This window comes from Dioscorea cayenensis, chromosome 5, assembly GCF_009730915.1.
Source record: "Dioscorea cayenensis subsp. rotundata cultivar TDr96_F1 chromosome 5, TDr96_F1_v2_PseudoChromosome.rev07_lg8_w22 25.fasta, whole genome shotgun sequence".
Taxonomy (NCBI): Eukaryota; Viridiplantae; Streptophyta; class Magnoliopsida; order Dioscoreales; family Dioscoreaceae; genus Dioscorea; species Dioscorea cayenensis.
Window position 1 is genome coordinate 4,306,464 of NC_052475.1, and position 11,018 is coordinate 4,317,481.

The 11,018-nt window shown below is 35.7% G+C and overlaps 1 protein-coding gene across 1 annotated transcript; it reads right to left on the reverse strand.

Annotated features, from left to right (window-relative positions):
* Nucleotides 1-539: 539 nt before the first annotated feature.
* On the reverse strand, nt 540-9,868 carry LOC120261308 (methionine S-methyltransferase-like). Its single transcript, XM_039269150.1, is given in 14 exon segments — nt 540-1,027; nt 2,460-3,422; nt 4,552-4,731; nt 5,072-5,392; nt 5,602-5,736; nt 6,483-6,719; nt 6,816-7,004; nt 7,239-7,427; nt 8,457-8,552; nt 8,759-8,965; nt 9,204-9,397; nt 9,640-9,703; nt 9,706-9,810; nt 9,812-9,868. Coding segments are annotated over 14 exon segments (3,228 nt in total). The 3' UTR covers nt 540-736.
* Nucleotides 9,869-11,018: the final 1,150 nt, after the last annotated feature.

Genomic DNA, 11,018 nt, shown 5'->3' on the forward strand with positions numbered 1-11,018 from the left:
GAGAGGAGTCAATGATGGATTCCAAGCTTAGAGAGAGGACCAGAGACGAAAAAAAGTGGCTTTGATGCTCTATTCTAGGGTTTCAATGAGCTTAGGTGAAGAGAAGAATCGCCATATCAAGGCTGACGGGTTCAACTCTAAAAAGAGGATGAGTTAGACTGCCATCTCACACAAGTTATGAATTTAATGTCTCATTGGCTTTCACATTAGCAAAGTCAATGGAAACAGCCACGAAACCGACCATTGTGGCCACCAGTGAAACTATCCCTTAAGAACAGCGACCTGCAAACAACAATTTAAAATTTTGCCAGCCAACATGAAATATTACATACCCGCATAACCAAGTAATATTTGACAATGTAATCAGAAAAAGAGTAACATCACATTGAAACACAGCGATATAGATCCTCTCAGAACAGGTCCAGTTAGGGAGAACAGAAGAGTATATACTTTTTAAAGAGCACTATTCATTCATGTTCTGCATCTTTTTCATGCTGAGAACAATGCCAAATTATATGCACAAGAACAATAGCATCACGTGTATAATTGATGTATTTTATGTGCCAAAGTGTTGATTAGTTAAGCCTAAGATTTCCGATAAGCTAGCTGCCAGAACATCATTCGGAAAAATATGATCAAGTACAGGGGCTTTCCATTTGTGAAGACCTGCACAAAACTTTGTTATTGAACTCACACAATTACGGCAATAACCAAGCTGTGAAAACCGAGCACACGTTTAACTCCCAAGAACCAAATTCTTGAACTGCATTATGCATTTCAGTGCCTTTTCGAACTCTGAACTTTCTAAAGCAATGCTGAATCGGCAGTAGCCAGGTATGCCTGTCCATGAACCACTGTTAATGCACAAACCTGTGGCACGGAAAATGGCTTCCCTGAAATTGAAGTCATCAAGCTTGGCCTCAAAGCCTTCTATTTTAAGAATATTTCCAAGATAAGCTGTTGGTTTTGCCACCATTGACACACCTCCATTGCAAGCAATAGTATCCCATCCACAGCTCTCGAGTACCTAAGATATTGTAAACATACAGAAGTGGTTGTAAAAATTAGGAACAGCAAAAGCATTTTTGTCTGACTCATAAGTTTAGAACAAGTGGGCGCATTTCATCAAAGAGTCTCATTTCACAATCCTGCCATGAAAATTGCAGCTCATGCTTGGAAAAACAGAAATTTGAAAGATCATTGGATTTAATATTTCTGCTTATGAAATCCCAGTATATTTTAATGCATCAGTTTCTTTAATATTGGCAATTAAAGAAACTGATGCTTTGCCTGCGCCTTTGTCTGAGGATCAAGGCAGAATAAATAAATAAATAATGAGTTTCATTGATGAGTCTATTGGGTTTGCCATTTCTTTGTTAAAAAAAATTATTATGCTTTAAAAGTCAAAACCTTGTTTAAAACTTAATAAATGACTTAAAAAGTAGTGATTCGCTTATAAATAGAGTCCGTTACTATTTTGTAGGTAATTTTCAAAGCTAGCTAGATATTATCTATGAAAACAAGTCCGCCAGAACAATCTTCCTTCACTTTGAAGTTGTCAAATGAAGAAGAGTAGCATCTAGATAGCTATAACTATGAAGAAAATAGGAGTGCACATGGAACATAGATAGCTACAATTATGGAGAAAATGGGAGTAAATATGGAAACATAGCTTCAAATTTGAATCAGATGATGATTTTAAATTAATTATATTTGGAATAGATTTTAGGAAGAATAGGTCAAACTTTGAAATCATTGGTCTTAAAATAATCTTTTGCTGTAATAAATATCATTATTATCTCACATTTAAGTTAAATCTAAAAAATATATATATATATAATTGTGTGTGCATGCGCCTTCACTAAGGTGAGCACTTTTTTTATTTTTGCCTTTCACCTCGGGCAATATAAAGGCCCTAGCGCCTAGGTGCGCCTTGCACCCTTATACACATTGAATATTGCTACAATAGACTATTAACTGCTCAGGACCTGAGTAGCAAAACAGAAACATTCTAGGAGTTGATCAGTCAATGGTTAGGTTGTGCTTAGAGAAAACTTCCAATTTACTCATGAACGCAAGAGGGCTTGATTGCAGAAATTTCATGAGATCTGTATGCACTATTAATCTTAAACTCAATTATGTCATATTAGGATTGGCCTATAAGGAGGGTTTAATAAAAACCATTGAATGCCGAAAGATTACCACAATGTTAGAACTAACTTAGTAGAACCTCAGGCACCCAAAGAGAAAATCCTGGATTTCATCAGCCCACCTAGTGATAGGTGCCAATCCGTTACCTATGAATATAGGGTCAATGACTCAATCATGCTATCACTATTCTACATATATTGTCAGTGGTGCTCGCATTTTTAATAATTATTGAGCAGGAAGTTAAAACCTATAAACTATAAAGCTTTAAAATGAAATGACACATAAAATAAAGAATCAAGAAGTCAAACCTTGATCAACTGCTCAGATTGAGTTCTTAGAATCTCCTTCTGTTGGCTGATAGCCTCAGAGAAGCATTGATCCTTTTTCTCCCTGAGACCAAGCAACTTCTTTATGGCATATCTGATTGTGCTGTGTGGCCTGCTCAAGCTTGGGGAGGCATAAAATAAATCAACCAATGATGGGTGGTTCAGTATTAAAAATCCAAACTCAAGCCCTCCAGTCAACAACTTAGATGATAGTCCTCCAATCAAAGACATGCAAAAGGATGAGTTTGCACACTTGATATGAGACAAACTTTGTTGCAGGTCCCATCCACCCCAGCCTTCTCGGAATTCCAGTCCTGAAAAAGATGTATCGATCACCACTCTAACTCCCATGTCAGCACAAATGAAAAGTATTTGTTGGATCTCTTTGTTGCTGTAGAGCATGCCAGTAGGGTTCACAGTAGGGCCAGAAATATACAGCCAGGGCTTTTTCACTGTCCCCAGCAAGCTAACAAGTGCCTTTGGTGCAATTTTAAACCCTTCTTCTGCCTGGGTTTGTATAGTAACAACATTTGCTTTCATGAACTTCGCTGCAGATACATGATTACCATTTGCACCTGAGGGGAAAAGAAAGGTGCCACCTTCTTGAACACAACAAAGGACAAGCCTGTTGAAAAGAGCCAAAGGAGAATTTCCATATATGACTTCAGAAGAACTATCAGACAGGAACCCATACTTATTCTTGACTAGCTCTTGGATTCCAGAGCGAACATCAGTTTCAGACTCGATCATATTCTGCCGCGCAAAGCTCTCAAAAATTGAAGCCTTCACAGGTGAAGGTAATGGTAGGAAGCTTTGACCAACATCCATGTGAATAATTGGAGATTCCTTCTCTCCATTTATAGATAGCTCAGCACTATTCAGGGTGGAATTTGCAGAACTTGCAAAATCTATCATTTTCACAGGCTTTTTATCTGAAGATTCCCTCTGCAAACACAGAATTCCCTTTGCTTAAAACATAAAATTGTGGGAGGGCAATACAGGAGAAAGTTCTAGCCGAAACATATCAGTGCTTCTTATAATTTAATAATTGTGGAAAATACATATTAGGTTTTCCTTGGTAGCATTTGGTCCTTAAATAGTTCAAACATCAATTTTGTATCTGTCATCCACTCAAAACCATTCTAAACACCGAACAGAAGTAAAATGGTTTCACCCCTATGCCGAAACCAGTCATTTTTGCCTGCAACTCAGTAAATTAATGCAAGTGAAAGGCCCAAAAATTGTGGCATTGTTTAGCAAGCAGTATTAGTGTCATTGCAACCTGAAAAATAATGTGAAGGCAAACTCAAAAAAAGCACATCATTAACAATCAACATTCATAGTGTAGACTTTATATCTTAATCCATGACAACTCACTGTGTAAAAAAAGGGAGATTTACCCCTTGTAAGGCAGAGTTCAGGATGAGGTTGGTCAAAAAAGAATCAGCTGAGACAAATCAGTTGTGGTAGACTAGTAGAGAGCTGATTTAGTGGTTTGGTTTTACACCATCTAAGGAGGAAAGATAGGTAAAAATTGCTCTCGAAGACATCCCGCAGATACAGAAGGTTTACTATTGTGAGCAACCTATAATATAGTGATGATACAGCAACAACAATTTGGAGTTGCCTACATGAATCATTCCTTTCAATGTTGCTCTATCAAAGAACCAAAACCGAGCTTAGACATATCATTTTGAATAATCCACAGTTACTCTAATTATTTTTTTCTAAAAAAATAACAAATTTTTGAGTAATCTTAATTGAAAACAATGCAATTAAAACAAAACTACAATTTAATGCCCTTCTTTGAAATTGACAGTGATACCAACATGTGCATGGCTTTTCCAACTTGAAATTAGTCCTATAATTTTTGGGTATGATTTGGTATGATTTAATTATGACTGTACCACCTAAATAAATAAATAAGTTTAATTATATAATAAACACACAAAGGATTTTCTAATGAATTCTTTTGAATAAACTTAAAAAGAAAGGCATCTCAAGTTTTTCTGCACAAACAGGATTTTTTCACACACAGGGAGAGAGAGAGAGAGAGGAGGGGGGAAGGAAGAACCTGTTCTGGTGGATGCCGGTCAGAAATCTGAAATGCCAACAGCTCATGAAAGAGACAACCATAATAGTACTGGCTAATCAGAGGCGTATGGCCTTCTAGTAACTCCACAGTCTTTGATAATGCCTTGAAGATGGCTTCATCTTCAGAAATTATAAATGCTACTTCCAAATCAGAATAAACCTGCAAATGTAAATTCTCTTCAATTGTAGAAAGACTTGTGGGACAATAGCTTTCTGAAGAAATTTAAAAATTTCAACAATTTAGTTTGCCTGAAGCAACTGTGAAAGTTGCAAAAGAAATTCTCAAAGTCAAATTAAACTCAAACAATCAAGACGGCGTCCCTGATCGCGAAATGTCATGTTGATTTAATTGGATCTTTTCACTTTAATTTTTTAACAGATTCAATATTCGTTAAGCATCTGAGACTAACCCATCTCTAGATTGCTCCAAAACTAAATTTACCAGACCATCTATGAATTTGACTTAAAAAGGTGATGCTGAAAAGAATAAGAGCGTTCACCTGATTTTTTTCACCAAAACCACATAAGATAGCCGCGTGGGAAGGGAGAACATTTCTAGCAAGATATTTCAAGACCCCATTAGACCCAGGCAGGCTAGACAGCTCAAGATGCTCAGATATGTCAAGGAAAAGTCGGGAACCAATATCTGCAGTAGTACTTAGTAGACTTTCAAAGGCAGCGCTAGTAATTGCTTCAAAATGAGCAATCCCAGTTATGACAACCTGTGGTTTTAGCTTCTTTATCAGCTCAATCATCAATTCTGATTGATTTGGGGCCTCAATTACAGTAATGCCATCTTCCGTATTTTTATCTTCCTTACCCTGAAAAAAACAATAATGACAAGACATGAACATTTACAGTCTTTCCAAGTAAATGTGATTTGGCTTTTCGAGCATTACAAAAGAATATATATATATATATATATAACATGTTGAATGATCAAGCAAAATCATGAGCCAACACATGCACACATATGCAATTACATAAACAGAAAGATGGAGGAAAAGGAGGGTACAGCGCAAGTTCATACCTCCATCACCAGAGATGTCAACCATTTCTTGGGCAAATGTCTTGTCAAATGTTCATCAACGATGGCAAGCCGTGGACAGAACAGCCTGAGAGCATTTTCTATTGCTGTAACCCTTGACGGGAATACTATGACATTCTAGCACAGCAAAAAAAGATTTCTTTTTAGAAAAAGCATAGTCAGAAAACCATATTATGCAATCACATAGTGAAACAAAATATCTTGGTTTAAATTCTTCATTTGCAAAGCAAAACAATGTTTCATATACAAATATCTTTCTCAATCTCATATCCCCTATATATTATTGATGGAAAATGGTCATGGAAAAAGGAATTGTCAAAAGAAGCTCCTGAACTAACCTTTTTAAAGTCTGGTATATGATAAACTCTCTTGATTGATTCGATAACAAATGAAGAGATGAAAAAAACTTTTGGATTGTATGTATACAGCTAACCAATATTTAAAATTTGATCAAAACATTCTTGAAATAACACTATTACTCGCATAAAAGAAATAATTGACACAGCACTTAAAAAAACTCAAATATTTGCATTCAATAGAATAAACATTCACATGCTACATCTGAGAAGACATAGTTCACAGAAATGTGATCATAAAAAGGATAATTACAATGGCTGTAAGTGATGGAAGCTGATTGTGAAGCATCGATAAGAAAAAAACAAGTTCCTACCAAAAGACTAAGAATTTAGCTAAGAAAAATAAATTCTCCAAAATGAAGAAAAAGAAACGATTTATTTTTATGCCATAGGATTAGTTGCATGATTTACCAGCATATTGTAAAACAAAAATTTTTAAGACAAACAGAAACTTAACACATAAGAATGAAAAACAAAGCAACATAGATGGACTGAAATTTCACTTACATCAGTAGTCAATGGAATATGATGATAACTCTTCATAAACCTGGAGATAAGGTTACGAAAATATATACTTCCAGCAGGAGGCTCATAAGGAAGAAATGAATTCTCCTTCAAGACACTAGCAAGATAAGCTAGAAATGGTATCTTTTCATCAGCCACAGAATCATCATTAAATGACAAGTCCAAGGAGCTGCCAACCTCTTCGAAGCCATTTTTCAGAAAATCAAATATTACTTTCACCTGCCAATTACACCAGAGAAGTCAACCATCTACATCAGTGCCTCGGTTTTATGTAAGTCTCTCTAACAGAGAAAAGAGTGGAAAGAAAGAGCTCACATGGTTTGGTTGCCGAAGTTGGCAACTATACACACACAAAGAATGTGAAATTCGTCCACCAGAATTAACATAAGCCCAAGCAGTCCGGGCACAAATAGGCTGATCACTAACAAGCCCCATAAAGAACTCAAATCGATGGTGACTGTTTCTCTCGATTTCAACTAAAGCAGAAATGTCAGTATCTGCGGCCTACAAAAATTTTCAAATGATGTTCAGAATAAGATCTATGACGAATAGGAAAGGTACAAAATAAAGCAGAGCAAAAGAACACAACTGATAACGGCAATCAAATAACCAAATGGTTTTACAATAAGAGCTCATTAACTCTAAAGTACCATGACAACCCGTTAGTCACACACACATTTACCCAAAATATACTTTTATATCAACCAAAATTCATAGTGGCTATCCACTTTTGCTCACCTGCATGACTTTTGTTTGCCAGAGCTTTGTTATATGGAAACCACGGCGCTCAAACAGTCGCTTGCAGACACCTTGTCCTGGACGGCCTCCAATATTAAAGATCATGATACCCATGGGTTTTATGACGGCAATTCCCTCCTCTACAGCCCTAGCAATTAGACCTAAGCCAAACTGGTCTTCAACGAAACCCTGAACCAAAACATAGAATCAGATACACAGGGTTATATCCTACACCTGAAGAAAGAGAATATACAAAGGGACAAATAACAAAATAAGAGATAAAATATAATGGTACTTGAATTTAACTTTGTTATCAATCTGAAAGGCTTGGTCATAGCACTTACTTGGATTCAGTTATGATCTCAAGTTTCTAACAAATATGCTCAAAAGAAAAGAAATGGACACTTCAAATTCAAAATTGACAATAATCTTCAGCTTAGGCAAAGTTCAAGGTTACCTGCCCAGGCCTTTTTGGCATATTTTTCAAAACTTTTATGTAAACTTTGAGAATATTCAAGTCAATAGTAGTTATAGAAAATGAATAAAAGAGGACATCTGAAGACCAGACTATCACACGTGAGTCAAGTCTGACCTGCATACTCCTCCCTTTTTACTTATTTACCATCCCCACAAGGGTTAGAAACTTCTTTACTTTATCCTCAAATACAAAAATGTCACTTGAAACTGGGCAAAATTTTTCACCATAAAATTGACCAGCCTCCACTAAGGAATTGTTAACTACACTTTGAATATCCCACATCTGCTCTATGTAAACTTTGCTCTCGTAGCTTCACATAAACAAGGCCATAAATATGGATCAGACAGTGAATAAAATTTTTACATGCTGTGCAGGATGAAATACATTTTTCTTGCCTGCCTAAAGTGCAGAGAACCACTTGTTTTTCACTTTCCTATTGAAAGCAATCTATACTGTGAATTTTTAAGTTTAGCACATCTTAACATCCTTTAACTTGAAAAACAAACATGATAGCCATCGACAACTCCATTTTTCTACCCTTTTAACCAAGAAGTGCTAAAAGGCCTATGGCACCCCTCTTGCTCTTTCTTGACTCAGTTCAAAACATATAACCAATAGAAACTTTGCACCCCAAAAAAAAAGGCGCTAACCAAGAAGTCAGCCTGACACTCTTACATAAATTTGAAAAGTTTTTTTCAATTTATTCAAATAAGTCCAAAATATAAGACTTATATTATAACCTGAAGAGCGCAATAGTTACTCAAGGAATACAAGAATTCCTCGCTTGCATTTTCAGTAATCATCTTTGACATGGCCTCTGGATTTGGATTGAGAATCTGCAAGAATTGAGTTAAGTTATAGAATTATTGAAGAAGAATAGCTTAAATCATTTACCACTAAATATTCCAAAGTAATGGCCCTGACATGGTGGACTATTTCAGGAAAATATAATGATAATGCCTTGGTGCATCAATGCAGACAAAAGCGTGTTAATTAGTTTAAATAAATATTTACTTCACATATAAGATCATTTACTCCGTACCTGAGGTATACATCCAACAATTCGATCAAGTTCTATTTTTTTATCTCTGCAATAGGCGAGAAGGTCTGATTCATGAAATTCCACTCTGTCAAGCAAAGTTTTGCCCTCTCCATCATATATGGGAAGCCCATTTTCATCCAATGCATTTAGGTACAAGTTAATCCATGCAGCTTTGATAGCCCTCGGGTTTATATCAAGACCATAAACCTGTCATAATTATGTTAGTAGATACTATGAATCAGTGAGACATAAAAGAAACTAACTCACTATCCATAAAATTATCAATACAATATAATGTGCTATAAGTAAACAAGTGTCATCTAAATAGATGCACACTGATCAAGATGCTCCAGCTGAAATCATAGACAATAACCAAGTGCCTTTCATGAAAATTCTATAACAGAGATGCCATAGCGCAACATACAAAGTATCACTCAAAACACACCTTTGAAGGTGACCATTTTTCAGCAATGGCGATGGATATCCATCCATTGCCACAGCCTAACTCAGTAATCGTCTTGTCTTTAAAAATGGAGTCCGGGTGCCGATTTATCCCTTCATAAAATGTGAAGGACCAGTCTTCTGGGATAAATATACTCGGGATTTCTATCATCGTGAGCTTTTTCCTTTTCTGGTAGCCTATTGGCAATAGAAACAATGCAAAATCAACGCAAACTCCAACACTAGCAATTCAGCGCAAATCAAACCAAGAAAAACAGACAAATCCAACACCCATCTTATAGTAAGCAAATCAAAAACAAATGACGAGCTAAACCATCACCAAAATCAATCCTAGCATCCACCAAATCCGCAAAAGACCCATCAAAGAAACCGATGATAAAACCAGAACCAGCTCAAGATACAGAGAAAGAGAAGGAGACCTTCAAAGTCATTAAGCACAACGTCGTGGATGCGAAAGTGATAGTCCTGGAAGCATCGATCAGCATCCTCCTTGAGTGAAACCGTCGTTGAACGTCGGCGAGAAAGACTCTGGCCTCGGTTCGGGCGTCCGAGTTCTCAAGCCTCTCAAGCAAGGACTTGAGGGCGGCATGAGGCAGCGTCGCCCGATCGCGAGCATTCCTCCAAGAAGGCATCCATCTGGGAGGCCATTGACGCGCTCAAGGTCTTCAAGAAGCTCCAAGAAGCTTGGCAATGGTGGGAGGAGGAGCAGTGAAGAAGCAGGATGGAGCTCCAGAAAGCAGAGTCACACGAGCCTCGCGAATCCTGGGATTGCAAAAGATATAATAATTAAATAGATTCAAAGGTTTGAAGGCCTGCCCAGTCGCGTCACCGCCACTGACTCATGTGCCTGCGCCTAAATTATTTTTTTATTAAAAAAAAATAAGTAGAATATCCTAAATGAACCCTCTACTTAAGTCACTCTGCTTTTTTTAATCCCCCTCTTCAGAAATACTCTTAATTAGTTCCCCTACTCTTAAAAATCAGCCCACTTAGCCCAATTATAAATCTTTGGAGTATTTGAAATTTTCCACTTTTGTTTGTTAAATTCTTCAATTTTTTTAAAGCCATTTATTTTTAAAAAGCAAACAATGGTTACATGCTTATTGAATTTTATAAAATCTCAATGGGTGATGTATGTTATTAACATATTAAAAAAATAGTGTGTTGAATTTGTAAAGGATTACAGTTAAAAAATTATCGTATATCTTCAGAAGTTATTTTTTAAAATTGTCACAAAAATTAATTCTATACATACAGCTTAAAACAATTAAATTAGTTATTATAATTCTAAAAAATATAATTAATACAGTACTTAATTTTAAGTTTCTCCCACTATTGAGGAACTGGTCATTGTTTGAAAATTTTAAAAATTTTGCATCTCGAAATAAATAAAAATTTTATATTCTTAAATTGAAATCATAAAAATAAAAGAAATACTCTCTTCGGTCTTTTTTATCTGTCATAAACCCATGTTCTTTTTTATCTGTCATTTTTTAACATCAAGAAGCATTTATTATTTTTTTCCAAAGTTGCCCTAACAATTCTCTACTCAAAATTTAATATAAGAGAGAAATGTGAAGATATAAATTATGGGTAATTTTGGAAAGATAACTAATTTTTAATTAAATTATGTTAAATAACTAACTTTATGAGATTCGGTTATTTACGACAGATAAAGAAGGAATGGAGGGAGTAATTGTACATAAATATATCATTTTTTTTAAAACCAAAACCCCAAAATCATTTGACTAATTAAAAAAACTAATTTGCACTTATCTTTTCTTAAAAATATCACCAA